This window comes from Callorhinus ursinus, unplaced genomic scaffold, assembly GCF_003265705.2.
Source record: "Callorhinus ursinus isolate GAN/ISIS: 27379988/994484 unplaced genomic scaffold, GSC_fseal_2.0 scaffold29, whole genome shotgun sequence".
NCBI lineage: Eukaryota > Metazoa > Chordata > Mammalia > Carnivora > Otariidae > Callorhinus > Callorhinus ursinus.
Window position 1 is genome coordinate 20,042,073 of NW_027397091.1, and position 21,376 is coordinate 20,063,448.

Genomic DNA, 21,376 nt, shown 5'->3' on the forward strand with positions numbered 1-21,376 from the left:
ATCAGAGCAGAAATCAATGAACTAGAAACCAAAAGAACAGTAGAACAGATCAACGAAACTAGGAGCTGGTTCTTTGAAAGAATTAACAAGATTGATAAACCCCTGGCCAGACTTAGAAAAAGAAAAGAGAAATGACCCAAATCAACAAAATCATGAATGAAAGAGGAGAGATCACAACCAACACCAAAGAAATACAAACAATTATAAGAACATATTATGAGCAACTCTATGCCAGCAAATTAGAGAACCTGGAAGAAATGGGTGCATTCCTAGAGATGTATCAACTACCAAAATTGAACCAGGAAGAAATAGAAAACCTGAACAGACCTATAACCACTAAGGAAATTGAAACAGTCATCAAAAATCTCCCAAGAAACAAAAGCCCAGGGCCAGACGGCTTCCCGGGGGAATTCTATCAGACATTTCAAGAAGAATTAATACCTATTCTCCTGAAACTGTTCCAAAAAATAGAAATGGAAGGGAAACTTCCAAACTCATTTTATGAGGCCAGCATTACCTTGATCCCAAAACCAGACAAAGACCCCATCAAAAAAGAGAATTACAGACCAATATCCTTGATGAACATGGATGCAAAAATTCTCACCAAAATACTAGCCAATAGGATCCAACAGTACATTAAAAGGATTATTCACCATGACCAAGTGGGATTTATTCCTGGGCTGCAAGGCTGGTTCAACATCCGCAAATCAATCAACGTGATACAATACATTAACAAAAGAAAGAACAAGAATCATATGATCCTCTCAATAGATGCAGAAAAAGCATTTGACAAAGTACAACATCCTTTCTTGATCAAAACTCTTCAGAGTATAGGGATAGAGGGTACATACCTCAATATCATAAAAGCCATCTATGAAAAACCTACAGCGAGTATCATTCTCAATGGGGAAAGGCTGAGAGCCTTTCCCCTAAGGTCAGGAATGCGGCAGGGATGTCCACTCTCACCACTGCTATTCAACATAGTATTAGAAGTCCTAGCCACAGCAATCAGACAACAAAAAGAAATCAAAGGCATCCAAATCGGCAAAGAGGAAGTCAAACTCTCACTCTTTGCAGATGATATGATACTGTACGTGGAAAACCCAAAAGACTCCACCCCAAAACTGCTAGAACTCATACAGGAATTCAGTAAAGTAGCAGGCTATAAAATCAATGCACAGAAATCAGTGGCATTCCTATACACCAACAACAAGACAGAAGAGAGACAAATCAAGGAGTCTATCCCATTTACAATTGCACCCAAAACCATTAGATACCTAGGAATAAATCTAACCAAAGAGGCAAAGGATCTGTACTCAGAAAACTATAAAATACTCATGAAAGAAATTGAAGAAGACACAAAGACATGGAAAAACGTTCCATGCTCATGGATTGGGAGAATCAACATTGTGAAGATGTCAATGCTACCTAGAGCAATCTACACATTCAATGCAATCCCCATCAAAATACCATCCACTTTTTTCAAAGAAATGGAACAAATAATCCTAAAATTTGTATGGAACCAGAAGAGACCCCGAATAGCCAGAGGAATACTGAAAAAGAAAAGCAAAGCTGGCGGCATCACAATTCCGGACTTCCAGCTCTATTACAAAGCTGTCATCATCAAGACAGTATGGTACTGGCACAAAAACAGACGCATAGATCAATGGAACAGAATCGAGAGCCCAGAAATGGACCCTCAACTCTATGGTCAACTTATTTTTGACAAAGCAGGAAAGAATGTCCAATGGCAAAAAGACAGTCTCTTCAACAAATGGTGTTGGGAAAATTGGACAGCCACATGCAGAAGAATGAAACTGGACCATTTCCTTACACCACACACAAGAATAGACTCCAAATGGTTGAAAGACCTAAACGTGAGACAGGAGTCCATCCAAATCCTAAAGGAGAACACAGGTAGCAACCTTTTCGACCTTAGCCGCAGCAACTTCTTCCTAGAAACATCGCCAAAGGCACGGGAAGCCAGGGCAAAAATGAACTATTGGGATTTCATCAAGATAAAAAGCTTTTGCACAGCAAAAGAAACAGTCCACAAAACCAAAAGACAACCGACAGAATGGGAGAAAATATTTGCAAACGACATATCAGATAAAGGGCTAGTATCCAAAATCTATAAAGAACTTATCAAACTCAACACCCAAAGAACAAATAATCCAATCAAGAAATGGGCAGAAGACATGAACAGACATTTCTCCAAAGAAGACATCCAAATGGCCAACAGGCACATGAAAAAGTGCTCAACATCACTCGGCATCAGGGAAATCCAAATCAAAACCTCAATGAGATACCACCTCACACCCGTCAGAATGGCTAAAATTAACAAGTCAGGGAACGACAGATGTTGGCGGGGATGTGGAGAAAGGGGAACCCTCCTACACTGTTGGTGGGAATGCAAGCTGGTGCAACCCCTCTGGAAAACAGTATGGAGGTTCCTCAAACAGTTGAAATTAGAGCTACCGTTCGATCCAGCAATTGCACTACTGGGTATTTACCCCAAAGATACAAATGTAGGGACCCGAAGGGGTACATGTACCCCAATGTTTATAGCAGCAATGTCCACAATAGCCAAACTGTGGAAAGAGCCAAGATGCCCATCGACAGATGAATGGATAAAGAAGATGTGGTATATATACACAATGGAATATTATGCAGCCATCAAAAGGAATGAGATCTTGCCATTTGCAACGACATGGATGGAATTGGAGGGTGTTATGCTGAGTGAAATAAGTCAATCAGAGAAAGACATGTATCACATGACCTCACTGATATGAGGAATTCTTAATCTCAGGAAACAAACTGAGTGTTACTGGAGTGGTTGGGGGTGGGAGGGATGGGATGGCTGGGTGATAGACTTTGGGGAGGGTATGTGCTACGGTGAGCGCTGTGAATTGTGCAAGACTGTTGAATCACAGATCTGTACTTCTGAAACAAATAACGCAACATATTTTAAGAAAAAAGGAAAAGAAGAAGATAACAGGAGAGGAAGAAAAGGGGAGTATGTCAGAGGGGGAGACGAACCATGAGAGATGATGGACTCTGAAAAACAAACTGAGGGTTCTAGAGGGTAGGGGGGTGGGGGGATGGGTTAGCCTGGTGATGGGTATTGAGGAGGGCACGTTTTGCATGGTGCACTGGGTGTTATGAACAAACAATGAATCATGGAACGCTGCATCAAAAACTAATGATGTAATATATGGTGATTAACATAACAATAAAAAATTAAAAAAAAAAAGAAATACGAGGGGGTCAGCAAAGCCACATCACCGTGAGAGACAACGACTTGGACAAAGTCCATGGATGAGCCAGAGCCTGCATGCAACGCACTCGCCGTGACGAGAGAAGGTGGGCTCAGATACCCAGGGGCCAGCTACTTGGGGATGCGGATGATTGTTTTAACAAGGAAGTGAAACACTTGATTTGTGATATAAACTTTTGGGGAAAGGAAGACCCAGAGGAAAGGAGGTAAAAGGCAAAATTATTTGCTTCTACCTCACACATTTCATTATTTTCGTGTGATGTTTGAAAGTAGAAGGATCTCTACAGCACAGAAGGCCCTGACCCAGTTTAGAACATTATGCTATGAATTATGTGGACAGGCATAAAACATGAAGTGGAGGAGATAAGCAGTGCTTTGCAGGAAGAGGTGGCAAGAGCATGATACAGAGGGTGTTGGTCCTCAGCCAAGCTCCACAGAAATAGAGCTCTGTCTTCTGCAAGCGCGGTCCAGGAAGTTACAGATGGCAGTAAGGACAAATGGCCCCTGAGCATCTCAAACTAAAGCTGAGATGCGTGAATGGCGACCCAATGACCTTGGCCACATCCAAGTCATCCTCCACCCCCCTCTTCTCTCTCTCTCTCTCTCTCTCTCTCTCCCTTCTTCTATCCCCTTCCCCTCCTTTTTCTCTCTGTTTCTTCCATTTCTTCTTTCCTTTCTTCCATTCTTTCCTCTCTCTCTCTGCCCTCTTCCCATCCTGCTTTCCTTCCCTGCGTCTTCCTTCCTTCCTTCCTTCCTTCCTTCCTTCCTTCCTTCCTTCCTTCCTTCCTTTCTTCCTCCCTTCCTTCCTTCTTCCTTCCTACTGTACAGTTGAATTCTATGGACCAGTTTTCAACCACAGGAGAAGATCAACATCCAAGTCAATGATGACAGACTTCACATAAAAATCCAGCAAAAAGATTTTGGGGGCAGGGCGGGGAAGTGGTCGTGGTGCCGAGGTTTGGGTGCCAGGAGGCTCAGGTGAGGACCTGCGTGTGTGGCCCCGTGAAGAGCATCCTGTCAAGTCAGGCTCCCTGGGGGTGGTTGCCAGCCTCAGGGGTTATCCTGCTCTTTCATTTCTTCGCTGCACTTTGCTCACCTTTTCACCACTTACCTGTCCATCATTTCCTCCGCAAAGGATGACCTGGGGGGCCTAGGGAAGCTGTGAAGGGCTAATTGAGGCTTTGAATTTGCAGGTTTATTATCTGTGCCCTGTCTCCACTTACTGAATATATTTAGAAGTCAGCTGAGAACTTGATATGTTTGTTTGATTCGTGTTAAACTCCATGGCATGTGAGTCTTGTATTTTAATCTACATGTTTTCTGTTACAAATGGACTTTTTATTGAGCAGTAAATATAACTCTTTATGAATTGAATTTCTTTGTAAATGATTCATATTTGAAAGGTGTATCTAATATTTATTTTAGTTAGCAGATAGCAAAAGTCACCAAGAGGAGTTTAAATTTGGCCATTTTGTTCATGGGCTTTTCCTAAATTAGGAAACACTGGCCTCAGGTTTTTCAATATGAAAGAGAAGCCTGTTAAAATTGTGGTGTGTGTGTGTGTGTGTGTGTGTGTTGGGAGGCAGCCATGGCTGTTCATATTAAGATAGAATTTCCAAATGTATTTCATTAGTGACTGGACTGCTAAAAGGATCAGCTTTATTTAACTGTAAGCAATGAATGGTTATGGCAAGTGTCTTGTCCCTTAACATGACAGCGGGGCACTTTCTCCTCCCCAGGCCCTGTTCTCACCAGGCACGCAGTCTGAGAGGCAGGCCAACTCAAATCAGACCACCTGCTGCCCTGGCCTCCAGGCACAGTGAGATTCGTGCAACCAAGCAGTGAGGGATCTGGTCTGCCTGTGCAATTAGCTAAACAAACGGAAAAGGCTTTGCTGACAAAGTGGCGACAAGTGGTCCTATGATAATTACAGAATGGTGTTTCCACATCACACCAATTGGACATGTTTAATCACACACCAGGTGTCCCCCATGCAATTAAAACGATGCAGGGAATTAAACGGGCAGAGAGGCATGGGGGAGTGGACTCAGACCAGAAAACAAATCTGGAAGCATCAAGTCCAGCCTGGCTGGGTTCAGCAGCCGGGACACAGGACACAGTGCAGCCCAGTTCCTCAGAATGTCCTTGTCCCGGTGGACAGGGCCTCGTCCCAACCTAGGTGTCCTAGACTTAGTGTCATGACCAGTAGGTAAAGATGTAGAAATGGGGCAGGAAAGGTACTTTTTTAAGCAACTATTTGAGGAGAGAAAGGGATATGTTTAATGACCATGAATTCAAGTTCTGCCATGTATTTAGAGTTGTTATGAAATGTATTAAAACAAGTTGACAACAAATGCATTCCAGAGTTTATTAGGTTAGGCATGTGACATAAAACACAAAGGACAACAAGCAGGCTATTCGTTGAGGCGGACCTGAGATGCCCCTTGGCTTCTCAGAGTCATAAGGCCGACGCAGCGGCCAAGCCTGTCCTCCCCGCCCTGGGAAACAGTCGTGCCCAGGACAGAAAGAAGCCCTACAGAGAAATCCCACAATGGCAGAATTAGTGGACCACATTTCAAATCCACAGATTTAAAAATACTTACATTCTCATCTAGCGCGCATGCAGTGATGATTGACATTTAGAGTCGCATCAAGTATCACAAAACAAGGCCTTGTGAATGACCTAATTCAAGCTTCAGCCAAATATGCATAAAGAACCCAGCCTGGAAGAACGGTGGGCAAAATCTGCAGAAAGGAAACCCTTGTAGATAAGAGGAACAGTGTAAGACAGAATTTCCAGAGTTTCTTCCTAAAATAGATGGGCATGATCTCCAAGAACAGGTCAAAACACAAATCATTTTTTTTTAAAGCATTTTGATGAGTATTAGTTTTGGGAATCTGGAATGGAATATGGTATTTGATTATAGAATACATGGAGAATTTTGATTATCAGCTTCTTTTTTTTTTTTTTTTTTTTTTTTTTTTTTTTGGTTGACAAACACCACAAACCACATAGACATAGCAGGAGGTTTTGCAACCAGATAGGGACAGATGTTTTCAGGGATCATATCTCAGATTCCATGCTAAATCTATTGTTTAAGGTGTTGGAAATATGGAGGGGACATTACACCATTTTGCAGCTGCTAGAAAGCCATGCTTTCCTGTTTTCCTGATTCAGACAATGGAGAAGCTAAGGAGAAAAATAATAGGAAAAGGCTGTCCTATATTTGCTTTTAAAAACTGCATTATTTTGAATGTAGTACATTTTTGGGGTCAAATCTTGCCTCTGTTCTCTTAGTTTTCACAGGAATATTTGTGGGAAAGAGGGCTGGAATAAAATTAGCTAATGATCACGTCCATATTCTCCAAAGGTCATTCGGTGATAAAACTCCAGGTCCTATCAGGATGTGTTCAAACAGGGGCTCCTGAATGGAATGTAAGAATAGCAACATGCACATGTGTTTCAGGGACAGAGATTCATTTCCAACTTAGTTCTTCCTATACCATGTACATAAACACGTTCGCATATGTGTTTAACTTTTTATTCCACCTTTTTGCCTAATCACAGGGAGGATGTTAGCCTGCATCCCTCCTGTCCTTAAGAAGAAACCCACTTGAGTCATTCACTTTTATGCTGCCCGGAAAACACCATTCGGCTGTGTAGCGCCAGATATCATGGTTATGATAATCAGGCATGTGGATGAACCAAAGGGACACCAGCCTCAAGGTCACAATGTTGAGTAGCAGTGCATGCACCCTACAAAAAGCCCCACCAGGTCCACCACTCCCAAGGCATTTTCAGATAATTGCCCCACTTTTGCTTTATACACTCCTCAGATTCTGGGGTGGGGCTTGTTCTTCATCACGTGTGCAAATGAACAAGAGCAAAGAGCAGGGAGCATCCCGGAAATTCAGGAAGGAGTATAGTGGGCTGCATCCTCTCCTTAAATGATCTGCCTTAGAGAGAGGGGACGGGACGGGGTGGGTTTGTTCTGAATACAGTTTTTTCAAGTGCATCCTGGAATTATTGAAGTATGGGAAATTCTATTTGGACAAAAGTCTCCATTGTCTTAGAGCTAATTCAAGCTAATTCAAGACAGCCAAGTGAAGCTGTCTCCCTTTCTCCATCGCCCTGGCCATTCTGCTGCTCGGCAGCTCAGGGACAGAACAGTGCCTGGTCTGTTGGACACAGCTGGAGGAGTCTGTACATGGCAGAGCCTACCTCTCCCATGCTCCATCCCTTCCATTTCTCAGGCTGTGTCATGGCCCAGGCACTTGGGGAGCTTCTGGATAAAAGGACTATTGACCAATGGCCAAGCAGCCAGTGGGCATTTGTGTGTCCACTGCTGTGGGCCCCCATCTCCCCAAACAAGGATTCACATCCCTCAGACAAAATGACAGAGGTATGAAATAGGAGAACAGCATTTGTTGGAAGCAGCAGTGTTCATCAGATTCACTGCCTAAGGGCATCCAGTTCTGGGATCTTGGCCGCTGGTTTGAGTGGCCGGGAGACAAGGTAGGGCTCATCTACCCAGGCAGGGGCAGATTCTGCTGGAGGGGATATTGAGAAAATATTTATCAGCCCATTTCTCCCCTTGCATGTTTCACAGTGGGGATCTGAGGTCTTCACGCTGTTGGGATAGGGTGTTTTACCCATGGAGGGATTCAAACATAGAGGTCAAAATCGGGGCTGCACCGCAGAAGAAATCCGACTCTAAAAATGAGCGAGCACACTTGGGGATCTCAGCCAGTACAAGTCCCACAGTTCCCCACAGGGCCTTAGGGGAAGCCTAGAACAGGAATGTCTCCTTCCTTCTAGTGACAAGGTAGCATCGTAAAAGCCTGGAGCTAAAACTGTTGAATTTGCATTTATTTCATGTAAGTGCCAATATTGTCAGCAACGCATCCGGCCAACTCTTTGAAATCATCTGAATAGTGGCATGGTTGTTTCCCACACAACAGACGGCCAAGGGTCCTATGGCTGGTGGATACAACCTTTGCCTCCTTGGGTGTTAAGCACCAGTATTTCAACTGAAATCTATATAATATTAGATGTCTTTAAAAAGCAAAAGTTCCAAATACCATGCTAAGTCCTCCAAAACCTTCATCTTTCCTTATACCCACTCCTTCAGTTACCCATTTCCTTAAAAAAAAAAAAACCCTGAAATATAGCATCTACATTTCAAAAATATCTAAAGTATATTTATTTAACTCTGAGGGCCATGCACCTGGCAGCTCCTCATGCCCCAGGTGTCCGCCTCTGGGACAGATGTGTTTCTAAGGCAAAACCAAGTAGGGCACCCTGGTTCTGAGAGGCAGATTTTGGGATCCCTAGAAGGAAATACACTCCCGTTCTGTTCTACAAGGTGACAGCAACAAGCCTGCAGATGACCTGCGGTCTCCCGGTGCTAGCTCTGACCATTGGTGAATCCCTGAGCTGTTTTCCAGTGACCCAGGCAGAACTGCATGGGGAGAGAGTACTCTCCACCACTACACAGGGAAGGGAAACCTTTGCAAGCGAGCATTTAAAAATAAATTAAAACTGCCTTGAGTGGTTTTTGTGGTTGCAAAAGATTTTAGCTATTCTCTTTTTTCTTCTCCATCCCATCTCCCCCACTTTTTTTAAGAAATAGAAAAAAACGTGACAAACTTCTTCAAGCAGAAAGGGGACAGCGTCCTGCCTGCCCAGTCCCTTTCTTGCAAGCTACAGCCACAAGTCAGGATCATGTTCTCAAGAAGCAATACCAGCTGTGAGCTATGTTAAAATGCCTTATGATGCCAGCTTTCAAAACTCAGCATCTCATCCCCCTCACACAGCCTTAATAATCAGAATGAGAGACTTCTCAGGGCTTCATCCATCTAAGATCAGAGCATTTAAATCCAGAACAGCACGCAGAGAAGGCAGGTGGCATGGGAGGTGTCTCGGGGCTGCACTCACCCAGAGACAAGACGTGTCCAGCTTTTATCCTTGTGCGCATTCACCTCATCAATAGTAAGTGTGTGTTAAATGCAAGTGCATTTAGAAGGATTGATTCAAGTATTTGTGGAACAAACCCCGGGCTTCTCTCTCAAGCTCTTTGGAGTACGTGCTTTCAAAAACACTTTCAACTCACTTCATACTTCTCCCACACTTTCCAGACTTCACTTGCAAATAAACCCAAGACCATTAGAGACACTAAGAACTAGGAAATGCAATTTCTAAACTTCCAGCATCCTTGCTACCTAAGCAGATCAGTGTACTCTGGTCATTCTGCAGGACTCCAACCATAAAGCTCAGCAGGGCTTGTGATGGGAAAATGCATGAACACAAATGAAAAGAAATGTTTCCAGTCCTGAATATGTTCCTTTTGACCAAAAAAAAGAAAAAAAAAAAGCTTCTTACGTAATTAAACAATTGATTTAGTCTCTGTTCTACCAAGAGGAACAAATCATTCCAATCCTAATAGCATTAACAGACCATCTTTTCTTCTTAGATGATTCCAGCGAGCAGAGAAGCAGTTCAAAAGGAGCCCCATTAGCACCTGACTTGTAAGCCCTTGATCCAGAATCAGTGGCAGACATGAAATCAGTCACATTTGAATTTGACAAGATAAGTGAGTGAGAACTGTTAATATTCACAAAATTCCCGAAATGACATCCCAACACATTGCTTCCACTTCAAGAATACCACACACATAGAAAATACCTGTATTTTCCAAGTGGCCAGCTTTTAAGAATGTTTACAACTGTTTGCTAAGATTCCAGTCCAGTCTTTTGGAAGGATGTGCCCCCCCTTCTGACGGGGTGCGTAAAACTCTGAGGACGGTGGTGGCCGATTGTCAGCGTCTCTGGGGCCATCTCACCTTCAGCAGTCCGTCCCCGGCGTCGGACTGCGGAAAACAACCAGGACAGCATTGGAAGCCGCTGTGACCCGCCAAGCACATCTAGACCCCGGGAGGGGCCCACGTGCTCCATGCCCCAGGGAGGGCGACAGCCCTTAGTGAGCGCCGCCGGGCTGACAGCCTGGACAACGCCTGCCCCTTGTACTCCGCCTGCTTTGTGTGCCGGTCCTTGCCCTCCCGTCTCCCCGCACCTGCCCACCCTCCCACCCCCTCTGGGTGACCTGAGGCCTCCTTTACCTGTACTGATTCTCCAAAGCCCTGCTCTCAGCTCGCTCTGGAGCCCAGGAGTAGCCGTCAGCTGCGTTCTGGGGCTTTTTCTCCTTCTCCTCCTCTCTCTTTGCTCTCCGCTTGCGATAGACCAGTAGCCCTAGAGCCAGAGCCAGTAAGAGTAAGATGGCCACCACGGTGCCCAGGATGTAGAACAACAGCAGCTTTTGTCCGTCGGTGCCCTCATCGCTTTGTTTGGCTGTGAAATCCTCATCTGTACTCTCCCCACGGCCAGGGGTGGCCAGAGGGTGATGGGTGCTGGGCTCCATCCAGACACCAGGGGGCCCACTGGGAGCCGGCACGTGGGGTGTGGCCAGGGTAACGGGGGAATTGCGTGGGAGGGAGGTTCCTTTTGCGGTGGGTGTCTCCTTGGAGGTACCCTCAGGGTCCCTGGACATTGTGGCAGAATGCACGAGTTTCCCCTCTCTAACTCCCGCATCCCCCCCCTGGGAAGGCCCAGACGGCGGTGCCAGGGACGTGGGGCCCAGGGTGCACGAGACCCCGTCCGGGCCCAGCTCCCAGCCCGGCAGGCAGCCGCAGCGGAAGGACCCCTGCGTGTTGAGGCACAAGCTGTCACAAAGGCCATTGTCCGTGTCCGCACACTCGTCCACGTCCTGGCACTCGGTGCCTTCTGCCCCGGCCAGAACATAGCCCTTCTCGCAGGAGCAGTAGAAGGAGCCGTCGGTGTTGGTGCACTCCTGGGCGCAGGGCGAGCGGCCGGGGGCACACTCGTCCACATCCCGACAGGGCTCCTCCCCGGGGCCGCCGGGCTCGTAGCCCACCCAGCACTCACAGCGGAAGCCCCCAGGGGCGTTGACACAGGCCTGTGGGCAGGGGGAGTCCTGGCACTCGTCCATGTCCACACAGTCCTGCTGACTAGAGTCCAGCTGGTAGCCCTGGGGGCAGCGGCACGTGTAGTTCTTCCCGTGGGGTGCCGGGACACAGGTGGCTGTCCCCTGGCACGGGCTGGAGCTGCAAGGGTCCCGGGAGGCACAGGTCACCAGGTCGTCGAGCAGCCGGAAGCCCGGCCGGCAGCCGCAGCGGAAGGAGCCGTCGCCCCCCTCGAAGCAGTCCTGCTGGCAGCCCCCGTTGTTGAAGCTGCACCCATACTGGGGGCTGACGCAGAGGGGGCCTGAGCTGCCCCAGTCAAACACATCAGGGGCCTTCTCCCTGCACATGAAGTAATCCTCCTGACCGCCTTCCCCGGCCCCACAGACCACGGTAGCTGCGGAGCCAAAGGGCACGGCCTCCAGGGAAGAGCTGGTGGCATTGAACGGGGTCGTGTAGTTCACCCGGCCTGGGCCCCCCAGAGCCAGAGGCTGGCACATGCCTTTGAAACTGAACTTGCACACGAAGCCTTCGATGTTGCTTCCTGGAGAGCCCGGGCTCCCGCAGGGGCCCTCGGACCACTTGGGGAGATGGCTGGCATGGGAAGGCTGGGACAGATAGAGCAGCAGGGACACACAGCGCCTGGAGATGCAAGAGCTCCTCACCTCCTTATTCCAGTTGGTGTAAAGCGTGTCCTCCCCGCCGCCCACCCAGCTGAAGCCTTTCAGCGGCAGGCTGGGGTCCAAGCACTTGGCCTTCTCGCGCTGGAGCCCGATCCAGAACTTTCCCATCCGAGCTGCCAGGGGCGCCTCCGACTCCAGGAGCTGGGTGAGGGCTCGCTGGGTGTGCCAGGCCTCCTCCTCACTCCTCACCGTGGCCAGGTTGCCGCCGTTCCTGCTGCAGTGAAGCTGGGCCTCGGCCGCACTCAGCTTGCCCCAGTGCGCCGTGTAGCAGGCCCTGCCCGCGCACACCGCAGCCACCCTGTGAGCGCCGGCCCCCGCCCGGGGCTGGCCCAGAAGCAGCCTCAGCAGCAGCAGCAGCAGCGGCAGCCCGGCGCAGGTGGCCATCATGGCCCCGTGTCCCTCCCGGCGGGGGGCTGATGGCCCTGCGGTGACAGCCACAGGCACAGCTGAACTCCAAGAACAACCAAGGGCTCAGACGCAGACGCTCTGGCCCAGGGAGGAGCACAAAGACTGAGGGCTTTCACATCCCCCTGACCCAAGGCGCATCCTGTACTGTTGTACTTCTTACTTCTTACCGGATACTGGGGCTTCCTGCAATGAATAGTGTTCTGACTCCTGTCGCCTTCATCACGGTTTTGTTGTTCATAGAAGAGGTCAGACGGCTGCGTTGGGTCTCTGGCTAATTGCTGGGGAAATGCAGCAGCGTGGGGGGGCAGGCGGTTCCAGCTCAGAGACGCCTGCTGCTTTATTTGGGCTCCCTTGTCTTTCCCATCTGCAGGACGAACTTAAATGGCATGCTACAGAGTGAGTGGAGACTTTGGGGGACTAGGAACTTGAAAAAGCTCACTTAGTAACCCATAATAAAATTCCACTTTGGTTTGCAAACAACCAGAAGAGGAAAAAAAAAAAATTCTCAGACTTGAGACATGAGGCCACGGATGGTTATAATTTTCAGCCTTTTTTAGAAGCAAACTGGATTTTTCTTCTGCCTATCTCATGTTCCCTTTGGCTTTGGAAGTCTTTTTTCTTTTATCCCCTCATCATGAACTTTAAATAGATGGGCAGTTTTTAAATAGGAACTGGGCCGTGGGAATGATGGATTGTCTTAACACAATGCCAAGCTCCTAAAGAGCATTAAACCAAATGGGATGAAATTTGGCAGTTTTCAGGGTTTCACAGTGCAGATACTGTGTTGTGAGGTGGCAGTGTCACAAAAAGCATCAGAAAGAAAAGAGGAAAATGTTTCTGGCCTCATGGCCCTGGACTTGCATTCCTGACTCCCCTGGCTCAGTGTTAGCAGGAAGGGCCGGAGTTCTGAGAATCCCGGCCACAGCAGGCCCCTTCCTCCCAGCAGCTCATCAAAGGCCCTTGAAGCAAAGGGTGCTTTTCCTGAAGTCGCAGATGTGTTACTCATTGGAGCTGTCTTCCCCCAGAAGTAGACCCTGAGACACAAATTTGGGACAAGCCATTTATTCGAGAGGAGAAGTCAGACAGGAATGGGGGAAACCAACAGAGGGTACCTGAGCACGCAGGTGACACTGAGTCTCCTGGAACATGGTCCCCAGAGAACACTCTCAGTTTTCTGAGCCAAGGAGACGGGGCTGTGGCATCTTTCTTCCAGCTACCCTCCTCATTGGAAGCAGCAAATTCTTGGCACTCTGGGCTGACAGTGAGAACCTAGTTCACCAGAAGGAACATTCAGGAGGAGAATGGCCAGGGGCTACCAAGGGGCTACAGGCATGGCACCCATGTCTGCTACATCTGCCCTCCACAGAGATTTCAGTTAGGGTGTCATGGGGGTTATTAACTCACTGGCTTTCAGCCTCCCCAAGGCATAAAGTGCCCATCTCAGACTCTAGTTAGAGACCCTTCAGAGGTGTCCTTTATGTTCTTCTTATTTTAATAAGATATTTGAGAAGGTCCAGGAATCCTCTCTCAGAACCCCTAGGATACCCTGTGCTCTTTGGTGTCATCTATCCACCCACTCACCCATCCATCCATCCATCCATCCATCCACCCATCCATCTATCCACCCACTCACCTATTTATCCATGCATTTATCCATCCATCCATTCATCCAGCCAGTTAATCCTGCCAGCGAGCCAGCCGGTCAATGTTATTTAAGTCTCTACCATGCACTGGGCTAGGCACTGGGATTAAAGGAGGGAACTCCTGCCTTCATGACCCTTGAAGTCTGTTAGAGTGGACAGATTTGAACATGTTGGACAGTTGTAGCTATGACAGATCCCACAGGGAGAAGTTGAAGGTGTCAGCAGATGTACTGCCCTGGTTGGGACATGGGCAGTAGGACTGGCTCCCCTGATGGAGAATGCCAACAAAGCTGGAATCTAAAGGAGGAATAGTTAAGAGGAGGAATGATTTCCATATGGGGGAACAGCACAGACAGAGGCCCTGTGGTGTGAAGATTGTGACCTTTATAAGCGTGTGAAGGACAGGCCATGAGACTGGAGCCTGAAAAATGGGAGGGAAGACCCAGGGAAAGAGGATCTCTGTGAGCCCAAACGATAAAGATTTGGGGTTTTGTTCTGAAATCCATGGGGAAACACCCAGGGGCCAACTTGCTAAGACTGCACGTAGAGGATTGGAGAGTAGGCTAAAGGGCCCCAGTAGTATGGGGGAGCCACTCAGCAGGCAACTGCGGGTTTGCAGGCACAGATGACAGTGACTTGAGCTGGGCTGGTCCCCTGGATTAGGGACAGCAGATTCAGGAAATGATATGGGTCTAGAACAGGCTGTTCTTGGCATTGGTGGAGTAGGAGTGGAGGACATGGGAGGTATGCAGGAGGACTGCATCGCTCTCTGCTTATACCAGCAAGGGTTGGGGATCCTGGAAGGCTGTGTCCACTGGAGGTGGAGAAATGGGGCCTGGACCAGAGAAAGATTGGAGGGAGCCTGCCTCTTGCATTCTGCGAGGAGGATCTCCCTCCTTCCTTAGGACTCTGAATTCACCCCCTTGGAAAACTGGGGAAGTAGCCAGGTTCAAGGGATCCTGGGAAGGCTGGGGTCCCTGGCTACAGGCCACTGTAGCTAGGTGAATATGTAGTCTTGGTGAGAGGGTCAGTGTTGACTTCTTCCTGGGAGAAGAAGCTGCATTTCTAAAGCTTTATTTACAGGCCGGCAACTTCTTAACATTTTATAAACTCAATCTGATGATGTTGTTGGCCGGGGTTTGCTGTACAACCTGGCATATGCTCATAGCAGAGAATCTTCCTCCTGATTTAGCCTCCTGTCTGTGTAGCCCAGAGCTAGATTCCTCAATTAACTGGTGTGATCATGCAGGATTCACCCAGCATCCTGCTTGGTTGGTGCTTAAGGACGTGGGTTGAATGAGTGACTTACAGTTTATGAACCAGTCTGACCCCCAGATCTTTGTCAGGGTATTCTTTTGCTGGCAGCTCTTCATCTTTCATGTGGGAACTTCCAAATCAACTCCTCTTCACTTAGCCAAGTGTTGACATCATAAAGAAGAAAATGAAGCAAGGACATGTGCTGAGTTTATTCATTCATTAACCCAGGAAATATTGTAAAGCACCGATGGCAAAAAGACCATGTACAGTGCAAGAAGCTCCCAGCTCTTAAATTTGTGGATACTACTTCATTATCTCCAGTAACCTGGTTATCTCAGCCTTGCTCTTCCTCCCCCTCATCTGTAAATAAGGACATGGGAACCAGGGCCTCTGGATGCCTTTCTTAATCTAGTGTCAACAACAGTGAACTCATGTAATTATATATCTTTCTTCTGGAACTGGGGAGAAAGCAGACCAGTGAGAGAGCAGGGCCAGAGACCACTGCTGCCCTCACTATGCAGCAGAAGGAACCAAACCAGCTGTCTAAACCACATGGGTGCAGTTGGCCTCATACTGACCCAATGACTGTTAAATACAGTGCAGTTTCTCTATTGATTATCTCCCCTCCCCTTGTGCCTCCCAATTTCTGACTTCCACTCTGATCCTTGATCCTTCAGTCACCGCTGGCTGAGCTTGGCTGAGTTAACTCTCCCAGGACCTGATGGCCTGAGGTTTCTAGCTCCAGGGGTCCTGCTGTCCTCTTCCACCCATAAGGAGGTGGCACAAGTATTTGGGGGATGGGGTTGGGGGCACGATGCTTTGTGAACTCAGCGGAAGAAGGAGAGCTTACTTTTACCAGGTGGGATTTAGCTGAGTTCAAAAAGTATTGGAAATTGTTTGGATGCTGACTTGGAGGAGATTCTGAACCTCATGTACTGAATTCCTCCATGGATGACAAGTTATCACCTTTTACTTAGAATGTAGCTTTTATCAAACCTCTCTGAAGATTGATAGTTAAAAAACAGGAATCAGCAGCGGGGAGACCAGAGAGCTTTCCTTGGCAAATTTTTGAATGCAAGCAACGTTAAATATTCTAGAACAATCATAATCCTATTAGCATGGTGTAAGCCCGGAGCCATGACCCCAAACTGTCTACTTTTATTCTGTACTCATTTATCAATGAGTACTGAGCTTTCTTTTTAAATTGTCTAAAATTTACTTCATATAAAAGAACAAATATTGTTAAAATATCTATACTACACAAAGCAATCTACACATTCAGTGCAATTCCTATCAAAATAACACCAGCATTTTTCACAGAGCTAGAACAAACAATTCTAAAATTTGTATGGATTCAGAAAAGACTCCGAATAGGCAAAGTAATGTTGAAAAAGAAAAGCAAAGTGGGAAGCATAACAATTTTGGACTTTAAGTCATATTACAAAGCTGTAATTATCAAGACAGTATGGTACTGGCACAAAAACAGACACATAGATCAATGGAACAGAATAGAAAACCTAGAAATGGACCCTCGACTCTATGGTCAATTAATCATCCACAAAGCAGGAGAGAATATCTAGTGGAAAAAAGACAATCTCTTCAATGAATGGTGCTGGGAAAACTGGACAGCCACATGCAGAAGAATGAAACTGGACCACTTTCTTACACTATACACAAAAATAAATTCAAAATGGATGAAAGACCTAAATGTAAGACAGGAATCTATCAAAATCCTAGAGGAGAACACAGGCAACAATCTCTTGACCTCGGCCCTAGCAATTTCTTACTAGACATATCACCACAGGCAAAGGAAACAAAAGCAAAAACAAACTATTGGGACTTCATCAAGATAAAAACCATCAACATAGCAAAGGAAACAATCAACAAAACTAAAAAGCCGCCTACGGAATGGGAAAAGATATTTGTAAATGACATATCAGATAAAGGGTTAGTATCCAGAATCTATAAAGAACTTACCAAACCTAACACCACAAAACCAAAAAATCCAGTCAAGAAATGGGCAGAAGACATGAATAGTCACTTTTCCAAAGAAGATATCCAAATGGCCAACAGACACATGAAAAGATGCTCAACATCACTCAGCATCAGGAAAATACAAGTCAAAACCACAGTGAGATACCACCTCATACCTGTCAGAATGGCTAAAATTAACAACTCAGGAATCAACAGATGTCGGAGAGGATGTGGAGAAAGGGGAACCCTCCTACACTGTTGGTGGGAATGCAAACTGGTATAGCCACTCTCGAAAACAGTGTGGAGGTTCCCAAGAAGTTAAAAATAGAGCTACCCTACAATTCAGCAATTGCACGACTAGGTATTAATCCAAAGGGTACAAAAATGCTGATTCCAAGGGGCACATGCACCCCAATGTTTATAGCAGCACTATCAACAATAGCCACATTATGGAAAGAGCCCAAATGTCCATTGACTGGATGAATGGATGAAGAAGATGTCATATATATATATATATATACACACACACACAATGGGATATTCCTCAATGATCAAAAAGAATGAAATCTTGCCATTTGCAACAATGTGGGTGGAGCTAGAGTGTATTATGCTAAGCAAAATAAGTCAGTCAAAGAAAGACAAATACCGTATGATTTCACTCATACGTGGAATTTAAGAAACAAAACAGAAGAACATAGAGGAAGGGAAGGAAAAATAAGATAAAAACAGAGGGGGAGACAAACCATAAGAGACTCTTAACTGTAGGAAACAAACTAAGGGTGGCTGGAGGGGAGGTGGGTGGGAGGATGGGGTAACTGGGTGATGGGCATTAAGAAGGGCACTTGTTATGATGAGCCAGGGGGTGGCTTATAGATCATCCAACTTTTTTTGCTTTCAAGAGATAAAACACATCCACCCTCCGTGCAAATCCCACTCTGTCACTTAGCAGCTGTGTGACCTAGTCAAGCTGCTCAATCACTCTGTTCCTCATTGTGTAGCTCAACAATCTGTGACTGTTTCCTCAACTGCAGTGGGAGACAATGCAACTGCAGGTCTCCAGGGATTTTGTGGAGACTAAATGAGTTCATACCTCCAGCACTCAGAACAGCGCCTGGCAGGAGGTGAGCTACCATCACACCGGGAGCCTGAGGAACTGAGATAACCCAGACTCTCCCTCTACAACTGAAGTTAGAGCCTCGGTTCAGGCATTTGCTGGCTTTGGGATTGGACCCATCTAAGCTCCGGAGATGTTGGTTTCCTCGTCTGTGAAACGGGGAAAATAAGAGTCATGATGCCATCATGTTATGAGCATTAAATTTAAGGAGACAACAGCTGTACACACTTCATTTGGGGGCTGAGGCAGAAGCAGACCCTCAGGAAGCAAGAGTCCCTGTTACTGGAATTGGAAGGAAACAGAGAAAAGTCAGGCACCACACCTCTACACCCATCCCCACTGAAGAAAAGCTGAAAAGGACAAAAACACCCAATTGCATTTGGCGGAGACTCGGAGGTTTTCTTTTTCAAAGACTCCCCTGCCTTCAAGTCTTGTTTGGCTCCTTGGCTGATTACGCATTCTTCTTTAGAGCATTATTGATTTTTCCACATTTGTAAACAGTCTCGTAACGTAATTTATCATGCACAATATTTATAGAAAACTTGACTGGGCTGCATGTTGTTTTTAAGGTTAACTGGTATTTACCTCCTGGCAACTGGCTTTGAGAAGCAAAGGCTGCTTGTCAGCATTTGGAAAGAGATAAATCACAAAGATGGAATAGTGCTTTTTGGCAGGGTCTTTTTACACTTTTCATCTCCAGCAACAGCTCTGGGCATGAAATAGAAGGTTGCAAATCATGCTTCCGTGGCTGAGCTGGGCGATTTGCAGGGTCCGTTTGGCATTTACAGCATTTCTCGGTGGTTCCAATAAGCTGTCATAACAATTTGGCCCTATTTAGACAATATAATTTTATAGAAATACAAATGATCTATTTGGCCTGACTTGCCAAGTTTTGATTCTCCATGAAATGAGAACAGTAACACAATGGTTGTTTGAAAGGAGGTCATGTAGGTTGAATAGATAGAATTTTACTGCCTTCAGGAGGCTGAGTGGGGAATCTTGGGGCTTTCCTAGAAGGATAGACTAGATCTAGAGACACAGGAGACTCAAGCATCCATTGAGAACCTGCAGGTACCGGGGAGGTCCAGGCCCGTGCCCAGGACCCGGCAGGCAGGTGCTAAACCGCCCTCTGCAGCAGGGAGACTGGGCTGCAGGGGAGCCGTGGGTCCTGCTCCAGGAACACAGAAAAGTCAGGCCCCATCTTCCTAGGTCAGAGCTATTGCCTGGTTGCAGTTGGCATCCTCAAACTCAAGCGATTTAGTACAAATGGGAATAATAATCCCCACCTCCTATAGCTGTGATTGCTAGCAAATGTGACACTTCCTAGCCATGGGACTTTGCAAGCATCTGTCCTCCCTGGGCCTCAGTGTCTTAATGTAGAAGCATGTGGATTAAATGAGATGACTTAGTAAAGCTTTTGGCAGTCAGTGCTTTACCAACAGTTGCCGTCATCAGCCACGTGGATAGAGTCTCACATTCCCCACATGACAGTTTTAGGATTATTTCTGCTCTAGTTCGTTCTGGAAGCAGCCTCCACACACAGGCCAATGGTAGCGCCATGCTCCATAGCACTGCACCTGACCCAGGGAAGCCCAACAGCCTGCTGCAGGGGCCTGGGGGGAGGGAAAGCAGGGCAAACAGCATGGGGTAGGGACACAGCTGTGCCACAGCCCAGGTGGCCGGGGGTGCCTCCTGGTAACACAGGCAGGTGCTGGCCGCTGTGGTCGGTGACATGGTGAGGCTGTGGGTGCAAGTGAGCACCCAGGGCACAATGACAGAGAAAAATCCTTATTAATCAGGCATTCCATCCACGACTGCATTGTCCTGGACAAGAAGACCTGGTTGATACCCCAATACCAGCACCAAATCCTGTTAACACTTACAAGAGTCCAAGTAGAGATGGACCACGGTGTGCAGAGAATTCCACCATTGTGGCTGCCCACGTGGCTGCCCATAACATAGTTAGCTGCCCATGCTTGCACTCATTTGCCTAATTATATTTCACCGGTGGCGAAGTTTCATCACCCTGCTGCTTTTCTCATAAACGTTCTGGATTGTGTCTAACAGTGCTATAATATTTGGTGTCTCTCAAGCCGGAAGTGCCATTCCTGGTTGGTGACAATCCGTCATGGCAAAACCTCATAACAGCTTCTAGACGTGAGGCTCTTTACCAGAATGAGAACTGTCAGTCCTGGGCTAGGTCCAGCTCCTGGACATTTTTTATTAGAGTCACACAGTGTTAAAATTTTGAATTAATTCTCAATATCTAAAGACTGTAAGATTTTGCATAAAGATGTGGATTTCTGGCTGCTTCTGACAAATCAGGGTGTGTAGCAAAGCTGGCCTCCTGCCGACATGGCAACCAGTGGCCACACCAGGCTCACAGGGGTTGCTGTGCTGGTCCCACTAAGTAGCATCCCGGTAGCCCACCCATCTTCCGCCTAAAACCAGGATCATTCCTCAGCTGAAAGTTACCTGGGCTCTATCCAGAATTCTGTGTGTCCTTCTCTCTCTCTGCAGTATGATGTGGGAAGTCCTTCTACTCACAGCATCTTATGACTCCTTGATGCCTCTCCAACGGATGCTCTCTCTTACCATTCCAGAGAGAAAACTCAGTTGTGTATCTCTTGGCAATAAGCTTCAGGAGGTGCTGGGAGATTCCTCTATCTAGTGGGTAAACCTGGACAGGTCCGAGCTGACGATGACGTGCGCATCCCCCTGGCCAACACCGGAACCTGGGCAGACACAGGTTGTCCATGCAGTGCAAGGGAGAGTGCTAGGCGCTGGCCCTCGAACAGAGACATGAAAAGGGTCGTCCTATCCTCTTGAATGACTTTCTGAATGCTGCTTTACAAAGTGGCTGGGGTCAGGACAAGCTGGCATGGCTGGGAAAGTGGAAACCAAGAGACAACGAGGAAACTGGGACCTCAAAGGCATCACTGAATTGCTGCATTAGCCAACCCTGAAATCACCCCACCTGAGCCTTTTTGAATGGAATGATAAGCATTTTTGATTGTTTGAACAACTTATACTTTGGCTATCAC

General features: G+C 47.0%; 1 protein-coding gene across 3 annotated transcripts in view; it reads right to left on the reverse strand.

Moving 5' to 3' along the window:
- Nucleotides 1-12,536, reverse strand: part of CD93 (CD93 molecule) — a 39,988-nt gene extending 27,452 nt beyond the window's left edge. For 2 of the 3 annotated variants that reach the window (XR_003209415.2, XR_012374131.1), the window contains exons 1-2: nucleotides 10,396-12,536; nucleotides 9,963-10,146 (exon numbers count right to left, since the gene is read on the reverse strand). Coding sequence is in view for 1 of the 3 variants with exons in the window: in XM_025876975.2 (XP_025732760.1) it covers nucleotides 10,122-10,146; nucleotides 10,396-12,323 (1,953 nt within the window). In the remaining 2 variants the exon portion in view is untranslated. Of the gene's footprint in view, nucleotides 1-5,631; nucleotides 10,147-10,395 lie in introns of those variants that run through there. The other variant, XM_025876975.2, reaches the window with a different exon arrangement.
- Between the last annotated feature and the right edge of the window lie 8,840 nt (nucleotides 12,537-21,376).